The sequence below is a fragment of the Lissotriton vulgaris genome, chromosome 9, assembly GCF_964263255.1.
Source record: "Lissotriton vulgaris chromosome 9, aLisVul1.2, whole genome shotgun sequence".
Classification (NCBI taxonomy): Eukaryota; Metazoa; Chordata; class Amphibia; order Caudata; family Salamandridae; genus Lissotriton; species Lissotriton vulgaris.
This window is the reverse complement of record NC_141697.1, coordinates 64028940-64054215: the sequence shown is the minus strand read 5'-3', so window position 1 is coordinate 64054215 and position 25276 is coordinate 64028940. Positions and strand designations below refer to the sequence as shown.

At 47.2% G+C, this 25276-nt stretch overlaps 1 protein-coding gene across 5 annotated transcripts in view; it reads right to left on the bottom strand.

Moving 5' to 3' along the window:
- The window catches only part of RYR3 (ryanodine receptor 3), a 1864151-nt gene that overhangs the window by 1291331 nt on the left and 547544 nt on the right, over positions 1–25276 (bottom strand). For all 5 annotated transcript variants that reach the window (XM_086937034.1, XM_086937032.1, XM_086937031.1 and 2 more), the window contains 2 exons: positions 8434–8590; positions 1496–1660 (listed from right to left, as the gene is read on the bottom strand). In XM_086937034.1, coding sequence (XP_086793160.1) covers positions 1496–1660; positions 8434–8590 — 322 coding nt within the window. The remainder of the gene's footprint in view (positions 1–1495; positions 1661–8433; positions 8591–25276) is intronic.

Here is a 25276-nt window from a genome sequence, read left to right as displayed (position 1 = left end):
ATTTGTTCTCGATCCAGCACAACGAGCGCTATCGTGCAGATTGTCAGTTAAGCCATGAGTGTCCTGGAAGGTTGGAATGCTTCTTTGCTGGTTCTCTGTGGCCTTTGACGCAGTGAATCTTAGCACTTTGCCAGATTCTGTGTGTGTGTGTGGTTGGTTGCTGTCCGGTGTTTGTTCAAATCTATGTGCTCCATTCATTCAAATCCAAGCCCTCTCCTCGTGTTGTGGAATGGACCAAAGTTTGATCCTTCCTCCCATGTTTTCTAGCATTTGCCAAGAGATGCTTCATGATGTAGCTTATGGTTCAGAGGTCTCTGTCTATCAATGTACTAAAGGCAGCCATCTTTATTTTAGGGTTTCAAAAGCGTGCTAAGAGTCAGGATGAGTGTATCAGTGCCATTAAGAATGTAATACATTGTCAGTTTTTGGTGCTCAATCATTTTAAAAGTAAATTTCTGTTGTCTGCAACTTCTATTTATCTTCCTTGTGTCCATATCTCGCTCGCAGCACTTTCTCCACTTGGTACATCCGCAACACTTGCAGGTAGGGATGTATCTTTCTTAGGATCTTCATTCTTGGCTCCAAGTTAATAAGACCTCCAATTCATGTTTCTATCACCTTTCTCTGTTGAGATAATCTAACTAACCAATGAATTCTCCACTCTGATTTCAGAATCTCACTCCATGCTCTTTGTTTTCCTCGACTAGATGGTGATAATATCATCTTGGTTAGTTTATCTGATACCCTCTGAAATCTATTTTGGGTACTGCACTGATTCGATTTCTGCCATATAGAAATAGCACTACATGATCTCAGACCTGGTCTATTTACCTTAGTTGCCCCTGTGCTATTGAGCTGAGCTTCATCTTTACAGCGGAGCCATCAAGGCTATTGCCATGTTCAAACCGGCATTATCTTGCCGATGGGTTCAGGATCTCCGAGGGCTCCTGACAAACTTGAAGCACAATGGTGTGCTGCCTCCAAACCCCAAGGTTTTAGCACGCTTACACTTTCAAACAGGACCTCCATGTTAGCGGAAAGCTCTTCCCTCTGATTTCTGTCTTCTTCCTAAACTGCTGTCATTCTGCAAGGCTTTGAAGAGCAACTTTTCAAACTGTCCTTTCCGTGACAATTTGTACGTGCTGGTTACTGTTTATACTCTCTGTTTTAGGGAAACTTAAAGTTATGGGCATCTGAGTACTCTTTCTCCTAGCTCTTCTGACTTCCTAACTTGTTGGGAAGGGATAAAGCAAACGGCATAGTGATAGTTTATTTGAAATTGTACTTTTTCTTGTGAACATACATATATATTTTAACCTTATGATATCTGCTTTTTGCCAGTGCCCCTGTCCGTAGTCTATTGTGTTCTTCATTGACAAGTGTGGAAAATAAAATAATATATAAATGTGATTACCACTCACTGCCCAAAGCTGCATTAGATATCCAGGCTCGGGGACCATACTCTCCTTTATTGTTAGAATAAATATGAACTTACCCTCCGTTTCAAAGGTCCTAACCGAGCTGTCTTTGCATCCGGAGCCTTATAGGTCAGCCAAAGCCCGCTGGCCACGTGCTGCACGAAGGAAATTGAGTCGCCATATTTGATTTCAGCTGCTCCCATGCCATCGATATCGCGTTTCGGACCTGAATCCAGTTTTTCCTTCAATTCAAACATGATAAAGGTTAAACTTAAAAGCAAAATGCCAAAATGTGTTCAACATAAAGTTTCATTAGTTTGGTTGACAAGCTGCACACACTACACCGCTGATAGCCAACCCCTAGCTCCCTGTTGGCACAATCAGTACATTTGTGGCTTGGACACTGGTCTTTTAGATTTCCCTCAGCACCGGCCGTGTAAGCGGGGAGGCCCACGGGCCGCTCACGCTGTACTGCGGGGGTGGGGTGTTCCTCACACATCAGTGGGATGAACTATGTACTCTCGACCTCATGTTACTTATTGTACTCACCTCCCATACACCACCCAGGGATATGCACTCTAGCCAGGATTAGACTCGCCCCCACGGGGTAAGCAGGGAGGCCCACACGCCACTCACACTGTATTGCGGGAGAAGTTACTCACACACCAGTGAGATAAATTATATACTCCCTACCTCATGTCACTTATACTCACCTCCCATACACCACCAAGGGATATGCATTCTAATCAGGATCAGAATCGCCCCCACGGGGTAAGCAGGGAGGTCCACATGCCGTTCACACTGTATTGCGGGAGAGGTTCCTCACACATCAGTGAGATGAATTATATACTCCCTACCTCATGTCACTTATACTCACCTCCCATACACCACCCAGGGATATGCACTCTAACCAGGATTAGAATCGCCCCCACGGGGTAAGCAGGGAGACCCACACGCCGCTCACACTGTACTGCGGGAGAGGTTCCTCACACATCAGTGAGATGAATTATATACTCCCTATCTCATGTCCCTTATTGTACTCACCTCCCATACACCACCAAGGGATATGCATTCTAATCAGGATCAGAATCGCCCCCACGGGGTAAGCAGGGAGGCCCACACGCCACTCACACTGTATTGCGGGAGAGGTTCCTCACACATCAGTGAGATGAATTATATACTCCCTATCTCATGTCCCTTATTGTACTCACCTCCCATACACCACCAAGGGATATGCACTCCATTACTCTAAACAGGATTAGACTTGCCCCCACGCTGTGAGTGTGAACCTTTAGCCAGCGTGCAATCTAGAAGAGACTTCTGACTTCTCCCACTGTAATAAGAGTGAGATGTCCACAGTGTAATCAGGAAGAGGAGCCCCAGCTATGCGCACTGTGTTCAAGTAAAGATCACTAACACCCACAGTGCGGTGACCTTTCACCTCTCACTCTGTACCCCTGATGGGGCCCCTCGCCCCCCACTGGGTGTGGATCCCTCTGCACCATGCACTGTGCTCCGCAGCTTCTGGCAACACTTCTTCATCCTGTCTCCCCATACTGTGAGTCTCTACCATGTGATGACCCTCAGCCTTGGAACTCCTCTCCAACCCATGGTTCCCTCCTTCTACAAGGGCCAGGAGCTGGGATCACACAGAGCCACACAGTTCCTGGTTGTTTGTGAGACAGCCAGAACCAGATTTCCTTCCAAGTATCTGATCTGACCTGACTGCACGTTGGTGGTGATGGATTATTTTTGTAACCCACCTGTTGGGTACACCAGGGGTGGGGTGCATGTAGGTGGGTTCTGGTCATATGATCAGAAATGTGGAGGAGATGAACTTCCCATCATTCAAGTAGACTGCTGAATGCATTACTTTGCAGCCTTCTGAGCACATAGGGGCGCGGGATGATATCATCCTCACCCAGGCAGACTTTATGGAAGACAGCAGACTCCTTCAGGCCTGATGCCCTAGATTAAAGTTCTTATGCTAGGTTTCAGATATATGTTGTTCTTGGATGTCCCATGCTTCCACGGCCAGGTACAGAGGGTATTGTTCGGTAATGCAGAACTGTGAAGTGCATAATCCACATGCACTTACTGTTCTGGAAGTTATCATTAAAAAGTTGTCTGAGCAGCCATGTTTAAGCTTCTTGAAAAGTGACCAAAGCCCGGGGCAGATGGGAATTAACAGGTAGCACAAGCTGTTTAGTATTGTTATTTCTACTCATGGGCATGTGATAGGTAAGAAACTGTTGGTTTCCTTGGTAACCTGTGGTAATTCATCTTAATCTGGGACTCAACTCCTGCTTTGTCTCAGTCCAAAGATCGGTGACCTGTGGACCTCCAGGGGTCAAGTGAACCACCAGAGAGACTCTGGGAGGTGACTCTCGGCACCAAGTTCAAACCGGTTAATCTCTAGACTACCCTCATAAAGCATAGGGGTCTGTCCCTAGAACAGAATCTCTGTCGGATGTCCAGAATCTTAAAGTGAGCGCCTGCAGGTAACAGGCCGACCCTACCAGTCATCCTTCCATATGCGCCTGCTACTTTGCTTATGCATTATTAGGCCCTTAAACACAGAAGCCGGAGTCTGTCCTACCTTAGGTCGCATAGCACCCTCCACGCTGGGAATGAGCTTCACTGTGCCTCAAAGACTATACTCACAATGTAGTGAACTACTCTTTCACTTCTTTCCAGGGTGTTCAGGTGAGACAAGGTAGCTCCTGTGGCCCAATCACTTTGGATCTGATAGGAACGCTGTCTCCAGACATGGATTCCGCCACTATGTGCATCACAATCCATTGGCTCAGGGACTTCCTTGGATGGATGAGCTCTCTCCTCTAGTGGGTTTCGTCCCCACAATACCAGCTTTGTGATTTACCCACCACTCAGAGTTTTTGTCAACCAGCCTCTTACTAATTGGTTGCCCAGGAAAGATCCCCAATCTTGGTAGCTTGTCCATGGAGGTGGAACCTTGAAAGAACTTCTAGGTAGACATTCATCCAGCTTGTCCCCATTCCTACTACGCTGGCACTAATGATTACTGAAATGGAAATTACCCTGGAGGCGACTGTTTATAGCCATGTCTCTAGTTAGATGATGCTTTATTGTCAAAGCAATTTCCATTGCTATGGCTTTTAGAATCGCTCGCCGTGGCATACATGGTGCATAGTAAATGTTTAGCTCTAATTGTCATATCAAGAAAAAGTGAGCCTTAAGAGTCATTTTTTTATGTGCGGTTCTAGAAACCACTGGAATGTTAGTTCTCTGGCTGTAATGGAAGTTATAAGCCGATATCTAGGCCATATGTACAAACAAAGCCAGCAGGTGAGGAGACCCACAGGTGATGCTTCAGACTGATCCCAACAGCCTCTTGGCCTTTTAAAACCGAGCCAACATGTTTGGATCGATGGCTGTGCATAGGCGGGATCAGCGATGCCCTCCAATAAGGGCAGGCTGGACTTGGTAACGATGAAGCACGGTGGCCTCTCCGAGGACCATGCAGGTGAGCGGGGATGCAGGAAGAGTGCAGTACGCTCCGATGATTATGAAACGCTTGGCTGCTGTTGCAGGCAGGAGGGTTGGCGAGGTTACAGCTGCTAATGGACACAGACTGGACACTGTGCAACGCTGCAGCCGCCATTATTTATACTTAGATGGGAATCTTGAACTGTAACAGCAGGCCTGAGGCACAACAATCCCAAAGGCTAGGACCCTGCCAGTGCAATGAAACACGACCAGTACACTGTGAACGCGCCATGGCTCGGCGGCAGCAAGCAGGCACCAAGCCCTGACAATACAGGCACGTGGCCCGAACACAAAGATGCGCGCCCCCCAGCATTGTGCACTTTGGTTTCACCCTGCTGGGATAATGCATGCATGAGCGTAGTCTGGGCCCTGTAAGAGGAGGAAATATGATTCCGCCCTGCTAAACGAGACTCAACTCTCTGTCAAGTGTAGTACTCAGTTCTGGCTCTACCAATACCGAGAATGAAAGAATGGAGATTGGCCCACATGTAAGCAGTAGGAGGAAACATGAATTCTGGCCTGAAATAACCCAAGTGGGGCAAGGTGGTTGTATGAGGATACAACGCATGCCTGTAACGTGCATACCTTGTCCATGCCGATGGCATTCCCCGGCATTTCAGTATAACGATGTAAGTGAAACCCATATATATATATGGCAGTAAATAGCAATGATATTTTGTATGAAAGCACAGAAAATGATTATTGAAACGAATCCAGAAGAAACACTCCAAGGTTTAAGAGGACGAAAATAACTTAACACTACAACTCCCAGCGTGCAGTGTAAATTGAAATAACCTGCTGCCAATTAAAAAGCTGATATAAAAAAACCAAGAGACTGGAGTAAGTTGTTTTTCTGTGAAATCTGCGCTGATGCAATGCAATGCCTGTGAACAAGGAGTTCAAATACTCAGAAACGCGTAAGGCAAGTAAATTATTTCCGAAGGATGCAATGTCTGTTTGCCCACACTAATCCGGCTTGTGTGCACTTCCAAATCGAGGGTCTTTGTATAACAAAATTATTTACGGCAATCCAGCCGTGGAGGTTGCACCGTCCCAAAGGAGGGGGCCAGGGAGACACAGAACTGCTTCAAGTCTCCAAATGGAAACCGGATGAAAGGAGAAAAAGTGACATTTCATTTCCCGGAGGCCCACTAATGGCAGTAAATAGCAATGATATTTTGTATGAAAGCACAGAAAATGATTATTGAAACGAATCCAGAAGAAACACTCCAAGGTTTAAGAGGACGAAAATAACTTAACACTACAACTCCCAGCGTGCAGTGTAAATTGAAATAACCTGCTGCCAATTAAAAAGCTGATATAAAAAAACCAAGAGACTGGAGTAAGTTGTTTTTCTGTGAAATCTGCGCTGATGCAATGCAATGCCTGTGAACAAGGAGTTCAAACACTCAGAAACGCGTAAGGCAAGTAAATTATTTCCGAAGGATGCAATGTCTGTTTGCCCACACTAATCCGGCTTGTGTGCACTTCCAAATCGAGGGTCTTTGTATAACACATATATATATATATATATATATATATATATATATATATATATATATATATATATATATATATATATATATATATATATATATATATATATATATATATATATATATATATATCTCCACCACAATCCTTGCTCCAGATAAAGATGGCACGCACTCAAAGACTGCAGGTTCAAGGCTTCTTTATTAAAATGGCCTCCCTTGTCCCAGCGACCGAAGAGATTCGTTTTGGCTGTCCAAGCAGCCTTTCTGAATCTTCTATACTACTATTATAAAGAGAGAGCCCGAACCTTTGAGACGGGTAATCTCAGTAACCACAGCACCAAACACAACACCCAATACAGCGTTGGGAAGGGCAGTTGCAGCAGAAGGATATAGGCTATGCAGACGCCCACCATATACATTTAAAAGGTAAAAGAAGCGTGCCAGCAAAGTAGTCCCTTGTGGGCGTGCCTGCGTTCTGCTGTGGGCGTGCTGGGGGCGTGACAAACGCTGGGGGTGTGTGGTACGTTCCGCCCTTCATGCCATGTAAGTCGTAATTGCGCAGCATCAAGGGGAACGTTGGGGGCGTGACACGATGGGGCCGTGACAAACCCTGTGGGCGTGTGTCCGCGCTGTGGGCGTGTGTCCGTGCTGTGGGCGTGTGTCCGCCCTTCATGACATGTGAAGCGCCAATTACGCAATGGCGCCGCATCAAGTGGCACGCTGGGGGCGTGACAAACGCTGGGGGCATGTGCTATGTTCCTGTGTGCTACGTTCCACACTTCATGCCATCTGGGTTGTACTTTAATCACATCGTCTGCTCTGGCCGTGTGCTGGGGGTGTCACAAAGGCGTTCACCTCGAAGAGTGGTAAGTAACCATTCGCGCGAGTCCCTTGGGGGACTGCCCGTTGTCTCACATACTGGGGGTGCCGAATGCATCTGAAAGGTCCGAACGCAGTGTGTGGCTTGGCCAGGGTGCTTCTAAAAAGGACTCGGGCCGAAGAGCGTTGGGGTGGGTCATAAAAAAATAAGAACAGCGGGAAACAATCATTGGCCCTCAAGCGGCCCGCCCGACGTTGTCCGTCAGTCGCGTGTGCCCCCGCTTGAGGGCCAATGATTGTTTCCCGCTGTTCTTATTTTTTTATGACCCACCCACACAAACACACACACACACACACAAACACAAACACACACACACACAAACACACACATATATATGTGCAGAGCTGGAACTCGAGCCATTTTTGAATGGAGTCCAAGATCAAAAAATGTGGGGGTATCAGTGCCAGTCAGAAACACAGGTGAGTAGACACATGCCCAGGAAAGGAGATAGCTTTACAAATACAATATGCGTTTTAAGGCATGGGCTCCCTTCCAAGGGGGCCCTAGAGAAAGTGAACATTCTCTCTATGTGGTCTCGGTCTATTCTATTTTCCTTTCTGAACCTCTCTGCCTTTCAGCCAATATCTACACCAGACTCTATCTATGCAGTGTCATCTGAAGGATTTTTGTGGTTCTGAGGAAGACATCTTTCAGGTGTTTTTGTATGACCCTGCTAAAGATTAACATATTATTTAGTATTGTTTGGCATCATGTGGGCTAATATTACCAGTAATTGGGTAATAAAGTTCAGTTGTTCTGCACAGGAGCTTCCAAAATATGTTTTGCCCAATCAATCGATCAACTGGCTTGTAGAGCGCAACTACTCACCCATAAGGCTCTCAAGGTTCCAGGGTCCCCAAAATCCTTAGGATGACACTGATTTGTATCTGCGCTTATGTGGACGCACTGTCATTTAGCGTTAGTAATACCAATTCTATCCTTACATGAGCTGAGTTACTTGTCAGTCTACGAGGCCTAAAGTGTAAGCTAAAGAACGACATCCCAATCTTTAATTGGTGAAAGAGTGACCAGTCAGGGCCCTGGCCATGTACAACGGCTGCTGCCCCAGCTCTTGTTCCTGCCCACCCCCAGTGCAGGCCTCATTCCATACCTTTGAAGCCCTGAAGCAGAAGGCTGATTTCTTGGTGTCCGCCTTGGTCCTGTCCTCCAGCACCAGCCCCTGGTCTTCGTTGAGCACGAGATACTGGCCCGTCGTGATGTGCCGCAGGCGGAAGGTCTGCCCCCAGCGCACATGGCTGCCGCTCCAGCTGAGGGCATGAAATAAACACAGCAAGATGAGGTGGTGTGGCGTGCTGTAGAGACGTGCCAAGCGTGCCATCTGCACACCGGACATTGCTCTCAACACAGCACAGCGTAGTTTATGCAGCGGCTAAGCCCTCTGGTGCTGTCACCATGGAGATAGAAGCAGTAACGCGGTCATAGTCAGCGGCTGGGTGAAAACTCTCCATCTACTCAGCCTTCCATTACACAACCCACCAACACCTGCCTCCTCCTTTTACCAATTATACACAACCATACAATCCTTACATGCCACTCCACCACACACATTCAGTATTCCAGTGATCAAATCTACCACAAACACTCATTACTCTTGCACATTCCCTCTTACACACCATGTACTCTTCTCCAAAACACCTCACCCCCCACCCCCCGGTACTATCAAATACCAATCAACAAGCAGTACTGCACGTACACATTTTGCACAGAAAACCACTACATCAATATCTCCTCTCACTGCTCCACAAAAACAAAACACACACATCTCAATATATAAAAATTACACATATATTTCCTAACTATGTATTCAGGTACCTATATATTTTAGTCCTACACCTCTATCAATGTATACTCTATTCACACCTTCTCATCCCAAACCCTTTCTACCACTATGATCTCCAAAATAATCCTTCCTGGATGCCTTCCTCCTCTACACACCTCCTGGCTCATCCCAAACATAAGTTTACTACTATGATCTTCCAAACACCCTTCGTAAATTCTCCCTCATGTTATCTCTCCTTTGACTCATCCCATACCTAATTTGTCTACGCTGATTCTTTCTCTCTAATCTCTTTCTACAGGCTCTTCCCTCCCCCATCTCTGCTTTACTCATCCCAGACCTCAATTTACTACTATGAACTCCCAAATAACACTTCTGGTTTTCTTCCCTCTTCTATCCTTTCATTACTCTATTCATTCCAACTAACAGACTTACACGTCCTCCGCTCAAATTAACTCGTACCTCCCTATACTAATACTTTACTCATATTTTTCTATACTAATCCACCACTAATCTGTTCATCATTATTGTTCATCATAAACTTTATAACACAATCAATAAATAACAACCAAGGTCTAAAATAATATAAAAACAGCTTATTAAAAAACTTCCATAAAACTGATAAAAACTACAAACAATAAACATCCTCTTCTATAATGAAAGTGCTTTGTGCCTGGTGTAATTAAATAATCATAATACAACATCTCTAATGACAGCGTCTGAGCTGCCCTGGACATAATTACATCTTTAATAGTACAAAGAAGCCTCTTGAATAATCTAGGTCACAAACTTCTGCGCCTAAACCAAACATTCAATAAAAAACTGATTACAGAAAAAACAATAGGATTTGATGTGTCAGTCTTTAAAATCCTCAGAGCAACCCACTAATATCTAATTTCCAGGTTACAGCGAACACAAACAAGTCGAATCCACTTTCTTTGAGGAAGGCGTATGCTGCCAAAATAACAAGATATGTTCATCAGTCTCTGGGGCATGGCTGCAGACTGGGCAAGTAATTGGGTCTGATTTGAAGCCCAGGTGTTAAAAGAGCTTAAGGGTAAACAGCCCAGGCAGAATCTCACATAGAGGCTTTTCGCCAATGGTGGTGTAATCAGATGAAGAAAGGGCTCAAACTTGGGATAAGGCTTAAACCTTAAGAACTCGGTGGTTAAGCGCCATGCAATCATACTTGTAGCATACAGCTCAGCTACATAAACCCAGTACTTGGCTTTTACAGTACCTATATCTTTTTTACTAATCCGCTCTTAGCAATCCCATAGCTTAATCAAACTCAAGGATCTGCACCAAGTTAAAACATGGAGTAGCCATGAAATCCGTTTAGCGCTACTCATATTTAAGACTTCTCTCAGCGATTCACAATAATTACTTAGCTCCAGTGTTGTCCACAAATGCAGCCAATACATCAAAGGTTTTAATGGGGCCACATCCCCAATTCTCCTCATCCCAAGATCCAAATAATCCTTTTGGGTTCCATAGTAGCGTGTAACTTGCCGAAAAGCGCTTTGACGCCTCGTCAGGGGGAGTAAGCACTATATAAATACAATAACAATCAAGGAACAGTGCCTAGAGGAGTTAGCAGAGGCACCCCATAATGCAGGTGTAAGGGAACGCAGCTACTTTCTTAAATGAAACTTTCGCCTTTTGCACTTTAGTGTACTCAGAGCCAACTGCCACAAACCTCTGTATCAAAAGTTACACTACAGCATTTCCATGGCAGAGGAGGGTGCCGGAGCAGACCTGCAGTCATCACAAGCAAGTTCTACTCAGTCGCATAAAAGACACACTGTGTGATCTCATAAAATCTTATCACACTCTGCGTTCTCATATAAATGGCCTTGTGGTCCTGTCTTCTCATATAAATAGTTCCATTACATTGTGCGTCCTTAAAACAGAGCCGTCATGTCGTGCAAGTTACTTACTTGTAACTGTAGTTCTCCAGTATTGGAAGCTTTCCTAGATTCACATGCCTGAATCATTCCCCGTCGTCGAGACGGGAGTCTCCGGTACATAAAAAAGCAATGCTTAGTAGTATAGCAAACTGAAAAGAGGCCTAGGCCCATTTCCCTTTTGCAACCCATAACCCTTGTTATGTAAAAGAGACCAAACTTTTCTCTGAACCAATCAAAGCTCCTCACCCTCTAGAACCCTCCTGGGAGAACCTTTTGCACCTCAGATTTTCGCGCACTTGTGCATAAAAAACACTCTTCGTGCTAAATCCAAGGTGAGCCTCTCGGGGGAGGAGGGTGGGTCGCATGTGAATCTATGAAAGCTTCCAATACTGGCGAACTAAAGTTACAGGTAAGTAACTTGTTTTCTTACTCCAGTATTGGAGCTTTCATAGATTCACATGCCTGAATCGGAGCAGCGAGCATTAGCATAACGCACATTTTTTTTTATATGCACTTAACACTTAATACAGCATCATCCTGTACATAGTCATTTTAGAATTCTGCATATCAATATTGCAATCACCGTAACTAAACATAACAATAGAAAAAATGTGCATTTGTAACAAAGACAAAAGGACGGAGGGATGCAAAGAGGGCTCACCGTTACTGGATAATGTTTCTCAGCACCGCTTCTCCCACCACCACATCTGTCTTTGCGGCTTCTTCCAAACAGTAGTGCCTGGTGAAGGTGTGCGTAGAACTCCAGGTCGCTGCCCTGCAGATATCCTGGATCGGCACTCCTGCAAATAACGCAGTGGAGGTGGACACTGCTCTCGTTGAATGAGCACAAACTTGTGCGTTCAGAGGTTTTCCAGCAGCTTGGTGACAATATACTATAGCACTGGAAATCCATCTGGCAATCCCACGTTTCGATAAAGGGAAGCCTTCCCTGGGTGCGCTGAAAGCGACAAAAAGCTGTGAAGACTTGCAAAAGTGTTTAGTCTCTTGCAAATAGAATTTGAGACATTGCTGGACATCCAGCGAATGTAGAACTCTTTCCGCTGCTGTTGTTGGTTGCGGAAAGATTCGTTTTAGAACTAATGGCTCGTTTAAATGAAAGTCAGTTGGGACTTTTGGGATAAATTTTGGATTAGTTCTGAGAATCATCCTGTCCTCTTTAAATTGCAGAAAAGGGTCTTGAATTGTGAGAGCCTGTAATTCCCAATCTCTTCTGGCCGAAGTTAGAGCAATGAGAAGCGCCACCTTCCACGATAGGAATTTGAGATCTACCCTCTGTATAGGCTCGAAGGGCTGCTTCATTAATTGTGAAAGGACTATGTTCAAACGCCAAAGAGGTGGAGGAGGCTTTATTGGAGGAAAAACTCTGAACAATCCCTAATGAATTGTTTAACAATTCTTGCCGACCATAAGGATGATCCAGAGGCAGTCCGTTTGTAGCGTGATATTGCAGCTAAATGTACTTTTATGAATACCTGAGCCAAACCCGACTTAGCTAAAAGCAAGATGTATGGAATAATTTCATGAGGTGCCGAATTCAAAGGATGAATGTTACTTCTTTGACACGAGACATAATCTCTTCCACTTCACTGGCTCTATGAGGCCTGGTACCAAGGGAAGCAGAGGTTTAGATGCTGCTCCTGCTCTCTGGTCTAGAGTCTCAAAAATCACAGAGGACTTGCTTTGACGAGGTGGCATAGGGATACCCAGCTTTACTGCTCTTCTACCAAGAATGTCCTGAAAAGTGTAGACGTCATCCACCAGAGAGACCCTCGATGGTAGACTGTCAGTCAAAGTCAGCGAGTAGTCTCTATGAGATGTATGAGTGGAAGAAGAGGACGGAGTAGGGGATCTGTGCGCTCTCCTCCTGCTTCTTGATCTAGACCTCCTCCTGTGTGAGTGCACAGGGGTGCGGCTGCGAGCTCTGGCTCTTGAAGGAGATCGCTCTTTATCAGCTGCTTGAATTAAACGGAGATCTGTGCTGAGGGCTCGAGTAATGCTGTTCTGTCGGGACCCTGTCAGTAGGCCAGTGATGCAAAGGCCTGTACCATCATGGTGACAAGTGGATGGAAGGCGATCTGCGCCTCTCTCTTCCCTTAGGAGACTGTGCAGGAGGAGTGAGGTTCACCTCTTCATGTGCTAACCTTGTTGGGGAATCTTGGTGACCCCCCCTGACACTTGACTGCTGGACATCAAGATCACCACCTCCGGGGATCTGGACGTTGACCCTCGGTGAGAACTGGGAGAGCCTGAAGGTGACGAAGAAAGGCTCACTGGAGGTGAGGCATCTCCAGAAGGGCGCTTTGACGTTGATCTGGAGCATCTATGCGCCGACTGCCGTCTCAACGGAGAAGTATGCCTCAACGTTGATTTTCTTCTCTTAGAAGGTGGACTTGATCCTGCAGCAGAACGTCCTCTTGACGTCGAACGTCTCTCCGACGCCACTGCAGTGTCATGTTTCGACGTTCTCTGCAGCCTTTCGGAAAATTGCTGCCTCGACGTCGACTGGCGTTAGTCTGCCGGCGACGGAGATTTCGGTCTTGATGCCGAAAATCCATGTACTCATCGATGACGAGACGACGACAGAAAGATATGATTCGACGTCGATTGTCGATGATGAGACAACGAAGGAGAGATGTGCTTCGACGTCGATCGCCGTTGGTGAGACGACGACGGAGCGCTGTGCCTCGACATCGATTGCCCCTGCGACGACGGAGTGATCTGCCTCGATGTTGAACGCCCAACTGGCGCCGACAGAGACCTATCTCTCGACGTTGAGCATCGCCTGGTTGATGTCAATGGAGTACCTGTTACCTTCGTCGACGATGATTTCGTTGTCGAGTGATGATGCACCGGCATCACTGAAGTCTTCTACGCCGATTTCTTTGTCGACGGCAGCTTCAACGTCGATCCAGACGCCAACGGAGAACAGGTTGGGACTTTTCCTCTTGACGTCGACCGAGTTCCCTTCTTCTGCTGCCTCACAGGAGACCTATCTCTTTCAGAGAGGTCATAAAGACAAATCCTCTCCCTGTCCTTGATGGTCCTTCTTGACAAAATCTTACAATGGTGGCAGTTGTCAGAAGAGTGGGACTCAGGGAGGCAGAGAATACACACAGGATGTGTATCTGTTCTGGCCTTTTTCTCGCCACAGGAAGGGCAAGGGTCGAATAAAGAAGGCATTTTTAACAAAAATAAACTTTTTCTGTCACACAAAAAAGGTGTTACTTGCACTCTAAGACCAAAAGACGTTGGGTGAAAGTAGAAAAACTAGATTTCTATAAGATATTTTTGACAGTAAGTCAAAAAAAGAAAGAGCTGAAATCCAGGGTCCTGACTGAAGGAGCAGGAAAGAACAACTGGCCTAAATGTCACCCCTGAGGCATGATGGGAAGCTAGGGGTCATGGCTGCCTTAAAGGCACGATGCCAGTTTATGTTGAAAATGCTTCCATTTTCTATGCTATTGGTTTGCAAAGCAGCCTGTAGGCTAACAATATCTACTTTATTTGCAGTTTTACTCTTTATGAATACTTTGCTCATAAAAAACAGAGTTCATGTGCTACTTGCCCTCTTATGGTTTTATATATTGACAAATATATCTTTATGTGTGTAATTACATTGTTTAGCCTCCTATTGGGAGCTTCATTTATATGAGAAAAAATGATATATGTATATACATATATGCAGAGTTGTATATGTGTGATTTTCATATATATTTTTTATATTATTTCGGGGGTCCCAACACATGGGCGGGAATATTCAGTGCTCATGACTATTGATGAGGATCCCCTGGAAGACAACTGTAATGTTCAGAAATGCTGATGGTGTGCGTTCTCAAGGTGGTGAACAGATCGAGCCACGGATTTCTGCATCTGCAGAGGAGACCTTGCAAAACATCTGAATTTAATGGCTATTTGTGGTTCACTAGGTACCTACGGAACAGCTCATCTGCTCTGGCATTCAATGATTCTGCCAGGAGGTTCACAACCAGGAACGTTCCCTGGAAGCCTAGCCACTTCCAGAAGAACAAGTTCTATTGGCACAGGGTGCATGACCCCAATCCGCCCTGTTTGTTGCAGTACCACATGGTGCCAGTGTTGTCCACAAGCACCTGTAACAGCCTCCCTTTAATGGATGGAAGGAAGACTTTCAATGCAAGTGGACAGCCCTTACATCCAAAAGGTTGATGTGGAGCCAGAACTCAGAGGCCTTTGATCTCCATCTCTCTCAGATGGCCACCCCAATCCAGAAGCAATGCATCGGTCACCACTTTCAGCTCTGGCTGAGGAAGGGTGAGGGGTCTGTTGCTGACCCAGTTGTGGTCCAGAAACCACTACGGCAGATATTTCACAGTCTCCTCTTAAATCTGAACATGGTCGGAGAGAACCCCTTAATGTTGGACTCACTAAGCTTCAGACCGCGGAGCCTGCATATGCCACATGGCACGCTCGATCAGCAGGATGCAAGAGGCCCTCGATTCCAGCAGCCTCAGAGCCGACCTCACTGAAATCCAGGACTGAAATTGAAAGGTCGGGATCATAGCCTGAATGTCCTAGACTCTCTTTCCCGAGGGAAAGGCATGAAATTGAACTGTGTCCAAAATGGCTCTAATGAAGGGGAGAATCTGAGGAGTCAAATGTGATTTTGGAATACTGACATTAAACATCAAAGATGGCTGCAGATTTGCGGTATTTTGGTAAGACTGACATCTGCCTGGGGCGAAATCACCTTCAACAGCTATTCGTCAAGGTAGAAAAAGGCTGGCACCTTTGGCCTCTGAAGATGTGCTGCCACCACTGCCATCAGTTTTGTGAACACCCCAGGGGCACTGGTGAGACCAAAAGGAAGCACAGCAAAGTATAAATGCTCCTGTCCCACCTTGAACCACAGGTAACACCTATTGGCCGGTAGGGCAGGTATATGGAAACAGGTGTCCTGCAGGTCTAGTGCTACTACTCCGGCTCAAGGGTCCGGGACCGTGTATGCATTTTGAATTTTTCCTTCCGGAAGAAGGTGTTGAGAGGGCGCAGGTCTAAAATATGCTGGTGGCCTCTGTCTTTTTTTGGCAATAAGAAAGTAGCTGGAGTAACAGCCACCTCCTACTTCTGACACAGGTACCATCTCAATAGTCCCTTTGGTCAAAAGGTCTTGCAGTTCCTGCAGCAAAATGGATGCATGGCCCTCCATGGGTCGTTGGGGAGGTGGAAGGTGTGGTGGTGAAGAAAGGAAGGGGAGAGCGTAGCCCATCCGAACAATTTGCAAGACCCACCTGTCTAAAGTTATGGACTGCTAACGCAGCAAGAATTGTTGGATCCTATCTCCCATCGGGTGGCTGTTTCCACTAAGGGAACACAAAATAGAGGTTTAGTTGGTGGGGTTGCAAGGACGGGAAAACTAAGTGGTCCTTTGACCTTGGCCTCAGGGACGGTGAGCACCATGGCTGCGACTGTGATACAGGAGGGCACTATGCTGAGGTTAGATTGACTGGCAGTATGGGGTACCTCTGCCAAAACCACAAAAGGAGTGGCAGAGCTGATGCGGTTGGCGAGGTTGGGGCAGATAAGCCCAAGGAGAATGCCATAGCTCTCCTATCCTTGAACTGCTCCTGAGTGGAGTCTGCCTTGCCCCCAGAAAGGCGGTTCCCATCGAACAGCATGTCCATGAGGGACGAATAAACATCACCTGAAAAACTGGTGGACTTCAGCCAAGCATGGCGGCACATGGCAATACTGGAGATGATGGCTTGCCCGATAGAATCAGCCTTCAGGTTCTTCATCGCGCAAGTTCCCTACCTTCGGTAACAATATATCTGTAAGAAACATTAGTAGTGATAGATTCCTTACCTTAGAATTACCCCCAGGTGTCAGACTGGATCCGGAAAGTTTATCATCAACAGTACCCCTGCGCGTCAGTAGGCATTGTCGTCCGGCTCCACGTGCGTTGTTGGCGCCAGGGTGATGTCGCTGGAGTTACTTAGACGTGCCCACGCGTGCTGCTGACGTCAGTTCTGTACACAACTTTCCGTGCCAGGATCGCAGAGCCATGCAAGAAGCTGGCCACTGGTCCCATGAAACCAGGGCCCTGAAAGGCATGACCTTAACCCTAGAAATCAGTTTGCAGAATGGGAAGGATGGGTGGGGTAGTAAGGAATCTATCTCTACTAATGTTTCTTACAGATATATCGTTACCAAAGGTAAGTAATTTGTTCATCTGAAAGAAACACGTAGGGATAGATTCCTTACCTTAGAATAGATAACCCAGCAATACCAACCCCTTGAAAAGGGAAGGCTGATCTGGAAGCCGTAAAAAGGCTGGAATGGCCGAGAGATAGACCTTGACAGTGCCCAGAGCAGAGCCCTGCTGGGCCAAGGAAAGGAGAACTAGGAGGACCTCTGAAAGGATCCACAGCCTTTGCTGTGCACCATGCCACAAATGTATTCCACCTGCAGGCGTATACCGTTTTAGTGGAGGGGCGCCTGGCTGCCAAGATAACATCACAAACTTCGGGAGGCAGGTCAAAAGACGCCAACTGCCGCCGCTCAATCCCCACGCAAGGAGGTGGAGGCTGGACAGGTTCGGGTGGAGGACCCTCCCATGCTGCTGTGACAGAAGATCCTCCCGAACAGGAAGTCGGAGGGGGGATCGATCTCCATGCTGAGTAGCTCGGGATACCATACTCTTCGAGCCCAGTCCGGAGCCACAAGAATGACTTGGGCTCGGTCGCGCTTGATCTTCTTCAGCACTCTGGGTAGAAGTGGTATAGGCGGAAAGGCATTTAGTAGACCGCAACTCCTATTGTGCTGAAAAGCGTTGCCTAGCGAGTGCCGCCCTGGAAATTCCAGCGTGCAGAACTGCTGACATTGCGCGTTCTCTTCGGTGGCGCATAGATCTAACCAAGGCTCTCCCCACTGCTGAAAGAGACCTTGCACCACGTTCGAGTTCAGATGCCATTCGTTATCCATCATGCACCGGTAGCTGAGTTTGTCTGCCCTGGCGTTCAGAGAACCTGTCAGGTGCTGAACCACGAGGGAAATGCCCTGATGTTCCAGCCATGTCCAGAAGCCTCCTGACATAGGGTCCACGACCCCACCCTGCCCTGTTTGTTGCAGTACCACATGGCGGTGGTGTTGTCTGTGAACACCTGCACTACTCTCCCCATTACAGAGGGAAGAAATGCCTTCAGTGCAAGTCAGATCGCCCGAAGCTCCAGAAGGTTGATATGGAGTCAGGACTGACCGAAACCCAGGAAAGCGGCTGAAAGATCGGAATCATAGCCTGAATACCCCAGACTCGCTGCTCGGGAGGATAAACCTGAAACTGCACAGAACCCAGAACCGCTCCAATGAAGAGGAGCTTCTGCAAGGGAATCAGGTGCGACTTCGGCACATTGATGGCAAACCCCAGCAAATGCAGGAGGTCAGCGGTAGTCTGGAGGTGGGAGACGACTGCCTGGGGCGAGCCCACCTTCAACAAACAGTCGTCGAGATCGGGGAAGACTGGAACCCCGATCTGCGCAGATGAGCTGCGACCACCGCCATCACTTTCGTCAACACCCCAGGGGCGCTGGTAAGGCCGAAGGGGAGAACTGTAAACTGAACATGCTCGTGACCTACCGTGAACCGCAGGCAACGCCAGTGGGCCGGCAGGACAGGGATGTGGAAATAAGCGTCCTGCAAGTCCAAAGCTACCATCCAGTCTCCAGGGTCGAGAGCAGACAAGACATGAGCCAGCGTCAACATCTTGAACTTCTCCTGGAGGAAGCCGTTGACGTCCCTGAGGTCCAAGGTAGGATGCAGGCCCTTGTCCTTCTTGGGGACCAAAAAGTAGTGGGAATAGCAACCAAGATCTACGTCCGGCCCAGGAACATGCTCAATGGCCCCCTTGGCCAAGAGGGCTGTGACTTCCTGCTGAAGAAGCGCAAGATGGTCCCCCGACATGTGGTGGTACCAAGGTGGCATGGGTGGAGGGATAGTCTCGAAGGGGAGGGAGTTGCCCCTTCGGACTATTTGCAGCATCCACCTGTCCAAAGTGATGTTGCGCCAGTAGGGGAGATGATGGCATATTCTGCCGCCCACTGGCATTTGATGGGCCTGAAAGGTCGGACTAGGAAGGCTTTGAAGTGGATGCTGCGGGGGTGGAGGTGGACTGACCCGCCTGCTGGCCCCCAGAACCGCCTCTGCGATTCCCACGTCTGTGGCTGTGCTGAGGTTGTTGTTGCACCAGCCTGTGGCTCTGGAATGAACCTGTTTGGGCACCCCTTCCGTGGCCACGAAAGGAGCGAAAATCAGAAGGCTGGAGGAGGCCGATTGGCTGAGAGGCCCACGGACTTGGCCGTAGCCCACGAGTCCTTAAAGCGCTCCAACGCACTATCCGCTTTGTTGCCAAAAAGGCAAATGCCATCAAAGGGCATGTCCATCAAAGTGTTCCGGACATCCCCCGAGAAGCCAGTTGTTTTCAGCCAGGCGTGGCGCCAAAGCACCACCGTCATGGAAATCGCCCTACCTAGCGAGTCAGCGGTATCAAGCCCACAACGGATGGTGAACTTAGCTGAGTCCCTCCCAGCTACAATAGCTTGGGCGAGTACAGTCTGGGCCTCCTCCGGACAGTTGGGCAGCGCCTGCACAACTGTTTCCCACACAGTGGGAGTAACGGCCCAAGAGCCATGAGGTGTTCACCGACCTCAGCCCTAAGCTGGCAGATGAAAACAGCTTCTGCACAACCAAGCTCTCAGGGGTGGGGTGTTGAGAGAGCAAGAGGGGGTCGCCCGGAGCAGGGGGATGGCGTTGGGCCATGTTACTGTCCACAGGAGCCCCTGTGTTGGACCTGGACAAAGTGCCCAAAAGAATGTCAGACAGTGCATCATTAAAAGGCATTAAGGGCTCCGAAGAGGTTGCCGCCGGTTGAAGCACTTCAGTCAGGAGGTTAGTCCTTAAAACCACTGTAGGGAGTTCGAGGTGGAGAGCCTCGGCCACCCTACGCAGCATCACTGCATAACTTAGTACCTCCTCCATAGCCACAGAAGGAGGAGACAGCATGCCAAGGTCAGGCGAGGTGTCTAGACCACTGGCATCCCCCAAATCCTCTCCCCAGTCCGGATAATCACCACACTGTTGTGCGAGAGGGTTCTCAGACCCCTCCCAGTCCTCTCCTTCCTCTGAAGTCTGTGAAACAGGTTGAAAAAAGGAGGACGGACGTAGGGGTAGAAAGGCCCCATCGGCGTCGGAATCGGCATCGATCGACGTCGTTCCGGCGCAGCGTCCGGATCAGGGCTGAAACCGGGGATGACATTGGCGGTAGTACCGGATGACATCAGAGGTGGTGCAGGAGGCAGTGTCGACACCGGTAGAGGTGTTATCAGGTCAACCGGTGTTGCCCGGGATCCGAGCCTGGATCCAGGGGGGTCCTGGGTCGCCGGGGCCGAAGCCGACTGCGGCGCCGGGGGCAAAGCCACCGGCATTGAAAGGACAGGACCCCCAGTCGGGCCCGCGGGGCCCGAAGGCCCAAAGAGTCGGGCCATGGCAGCAAGAAACTCTTGCATGTGCTGGCGTTGCCGACTGACCCAGAAAGGTTGGGTAGGCCAGCGGCGATGTCGCAGGCTCCGCCAGAGCCGCAGGGGTAGTACCACCCACATCCTCAGCAGCGTTACGCGACGGGCGAGGGAAGTTGAAGAGCGATGGCGCGGGTCCATCACCGACATCATGTGTGACAGTCCCCACAGTTCTTGAAGCCGGGCATCCCTACGACACCAGGAATCGATCAACCCTAAAGAAATTAGGTAAAAGGCCTCGAAAAAACTCAAAAAGTGACTGGGGGTACTTCCCGGATCTGCGCTTGCTGGCGCGGAAAAAAAGGGAACTAATGTAAGCGCGTGGGCGCGTCTAACTAGCTCCAGCAACGTCATCCTGGCGCAAACGACGCACGCGGAGCCGCACGACGATGACTACTGACGCCTAGGGGTACTGTTGACGAAAAACTTTCCGAATCCAGTCTGACGCCTGGGGGTAATTCTAAGGTAAAGATTCTATCACTACGTGTTTCTTTCAGATGAATAGTCACTACAGGCCTTGGAGTTGTGACTTGACCCCAAACAGCACAGGTGGGGATCTGTCACAGACATTTCCTTATGGCAGTCCCTGCAGGGCTTAAAACCTTTCATTTTAGGAGGGCAACATCCCTTGCACACTGAAGAAATTTGAAAAAAATATTGAGGTAAAGTGTCTCTGAGAGACAATAGGAAAATATCTATGGTGATAACAGCCCAACAGTTTACACCCCTAGTGAGCCCTGAACCCTATACCCATCATCCTCCCCTACCCATGTTAGGCGCAATACAATGGGTTGTACCCAAAAGGCAAGCCTACTAGTTTTGCTAGGATGTCACTGCATTAATAAATCGCAGGAACGTCATAACAAACAAATGTATCACCATTAAAACTGCTATGGATGGTGTCATCTTATAATGACATTCATTAGGGCATGCAATGATTCACTGTTAACTTTGTGATTGTCAGTAAATCATTTTAATGACCTTCAATAATACATGTAATGATTCACTATTAACGTTGTGATTGTCAATGAAGCCTTTCAGTGACTTGCTGGGCACAAAACATTTCATGTTCTTCATTAATAGATGTGATAATTCCCCGTTATGTGAAATTTGCAAAATGTTTGTAATGTGAAATTTGCAAAATGATGCCATGACTCCACATCACGTAATTAGGCCACCATTCATGGCAAAATCATATCACAGGAGTGGAGAGCAACGCGAATAACCAAACACGAGCAACGGTTGCACACAGTAATTGTGTGTGTGTGTGTGTACTCATTTTTTTCATGTGGGCTGCATCCTTGCATCAGTTGACACAAGGATGTGTTTCACTGTAAAATACAACATGAATTGTCAGGCTTGCATTTAAAACATTTTTTTCAGAAATTTCCCTTAATTATACAAAAGCAAACTATATGAATTGTGCACACCTAGCAAAAAAACCAAGGCCCTGGAGTGCTTGCAAACTGAACAGAGCTCTCCCAGGGACAATATTCTGCTTCCCCCCTCCTTTCCCCCAAAGATTTAGGTTAATTTTCTAAAACCTTTTGTGGGTGATTATTCTAGGGCAGTGGTTCCCAGACATTTGACTTCTGGGGACCCCCACTTAATCATTACTGAAACCTGTGAACCCCACAGAATCATTATTAGAATCAGGGACCTCCCACCCCCCTGTCCCCCCGCCACGAGTCATTACGGGAATCCGGGGACCCCGCCTAAGCATTGTCGATGATTTGACCACGAAGCAATTCATGTAAGAAATAACTCCTAGGCAATTTCAATCAATCAAGGAAACAAGCATGTCAGGGAGAATTTAAGGAAACAGAAATTATGTTAAAAAACATTCACTTTTAATGATTTGTTAAAAAACTTTATATTAAAGATTGTGTCAATAACGCAATATGTAATACATTTCAGACATTACAATTGTAACATATATTTAAACAAAAAATAAAAAAATGGATTCAAATAGTGGCAAAATCTATAATCTTTATCAACTTTATCGACGCGCGTTTCGGCGTACTCGACGCCTTCTTCAGGAGTAGCCACAGAATTACTTTAAATATTTTGTAGTTCAAGACAAAGTTCAAGGGTAATATATGGGACTTTTGATTCCTATTACACCCCACTGTGTATATATTCAACTTCTTTAGGAACGATAATCCTCTACACTTGTTGAGGCATAAATAATATAACTGAATATTGATGTAGATATACTCCTCTCATAGAATTAAAAGCGTCCCCTTGGAAACTCCTGGGTTATTGTGACATCCACACTAAAATACGATATCCGTGTGGAGACAGTCTGAATGATAATCAGGAGCTGAAATGTGTAAGACAGTGTTCCAATAAATTTGGCTTTTTCAAGTTTAAAAAGCGACGAAAAACTATTCTAGATTAACTTCTATTTTCATCATAGTACGGGGCAGAAGATGTCCGCCGGCGTCTGACGTCACAGAGGAGGAGTTATACGCGAAGCAATACACAAAAAAAAACAGAAAAAAGAATTCTTCAAGCAAATACACAAATGTTGACACCTTTTATTTCATTCGCCAACACATAAATAACATTTTTTAAATGTTATTTTAATAGAAATGTTGGAGCTTTTCTGTATCTGCAGTGCTCCCACGAATCAATCTGAGATGCTAATGAAATTCTTAACCTCCAAATTCAAATTCCTTTACAAGTACAATACGTTGTACATTTTTTTAATGGTACATTTAGCTTCTTTATTTGTATACACTTTATTAATCTGTTAATATTATGTAATTATCTAAGTAGTCGCGGACCCCCTGAGGAGGCTTTGCGGACCCCCAGGAGTCATAGGACGACAGTTTGGAAACCACTGTTCTAGGGGAACTCCTATCAACACCCACAACTCATTTTAATATGTTTGTGGCGCCCCTTCCCTCTCTGGGCACCATAGGAGTAAATATGCAAAATGTGAAGGTCCGATTGGACCTATGGGGTGCTCTTTTGCCCTAGCTGATCAGGGATATATGGAGGCTCCCGGGGACATATGGACAGACCTGAGAACGATGCTCACTGTTGCCTCATCCCTGGGAAATGGGACCCCCTAGACACAATTTCATTAGGGGGAGAGGCTCAGGCATGCTCCCTTCAAGGCACTCTTCTTTCCACATGACCATGAATCTCTGCAGGTAGACTTTTGTGTTCTGGGAGAGGAATCTTACTTAGGTCTCCGCCGAATTCGGATCCCTGGTTAGACTGTACTTCTTGTGTTGGCTCCATTGGACCCATTTAAATGATGTTGGGCTCGTTTTACTACTGTTAAACTTCTTTAGCCACCTGCTGGATCCTAAAAGTGTTTTTTCTTGTAGGAACTTGCTTTCTCTGTCATATGGCTCCATACTCAGAACCTGCCTTCTGTCCATTGGCACATTTATTCCTCAGATTGGGTACTCCTCAGGTGGAAACCAGCAGCCTTCAGTCCAGAATACTCTTCATCTGTGCACTCATCATGTCTTACAGCCTCTGTGGCCACATGAAGGGCAGTCGTGAGATAGCAGAAATCAGGGGAGGAGCTTTGACAAGGCCCAGTCCTCAGAAGACCCAGCAGAACCCTTTCCATCCAGGATCCCCCAGCAGATGCTTCTCTCTATTGTCCCTCAGGGGGCATAAGGTGGCCAGAGTCACTGGCCCTGGAGAGATTAATCCATAGAATCCCATCTAGGCTGAGTCCAGGGTGCTCTAACACCCTAGACAGGTGTCCAGTCTTCTTCAGGGTCCTGCAGGATCCAACTTCTTTCTCCTCCTCTCTCCCCTGTGCAGAAAGTTCCAGAAGGCAGGCACCTCTGGTCAATCTTAGGATGTTGCATCATCACTCCATCCCTGTCCTAACTCTCCTGCACAGCTTTTCGGGCATTCAGGATGATAGCCCTCTCTAAGAGCCTGAAACTATGCACGTAACTTCCATAGATGCCTGGTTTCTTACCTCCAAAGCTTCAAAGGGAAGTCTGTCTTGCTTTTGGCTCTAGAGATCAGGCCTTCTTCCCTTTGTTCTCCTTGGGATGTGCCTTCTCAGGGGTGGAGCACAGTAAACCATAATTAGCACAAGGTGATTCCAATCCTTTTCTTTCGAAGGAATAGGCCCAATCTCTGACAAATGGCCCTCTTGTGTGGGGGCATATAATACTTTGGCTGGCCAGCAGAGTTATTGACTAGGCCCAGCAGGGGGTACAAAAGCCAGGAATAAACTTTGGAACCGAGTGAGGGAGATATAATAACTATCCATGTGCCATAAGGAGTGCAGATATGACACAAATGACATTGAATCTATACTCCAAATCCAAGTTTACCATAGGATTGGTGTATCATGCTATTCTCTAATAATAATAATAATAGGCAAGTTTATAAAGTGCCTGAATACGCTCAACGGCGTGTCTCCGCGCTATGGTGGGTGGGAATGACAGAACCCTCGCAGCTTAATATCGGGCCAGTCTACCGAACAAACAGATGGGTTTTCAGTCTACCCCTAAATCTTGACTCAGAGGGTTCGAGGCGCAGTTCCAGCGGGAGCTTGTTCCAGCTTTTGGCAGCCAAGAACCTGAAAGGCCTGCCCCCCATGCGGGCCTTTCTCACTCTGGGGACCTTCAATAACCCAGAGCCAGCAGATCTCAATGCTCGAGGCGGCTCATAGTGGGTGAGGAGGTCCTGTAA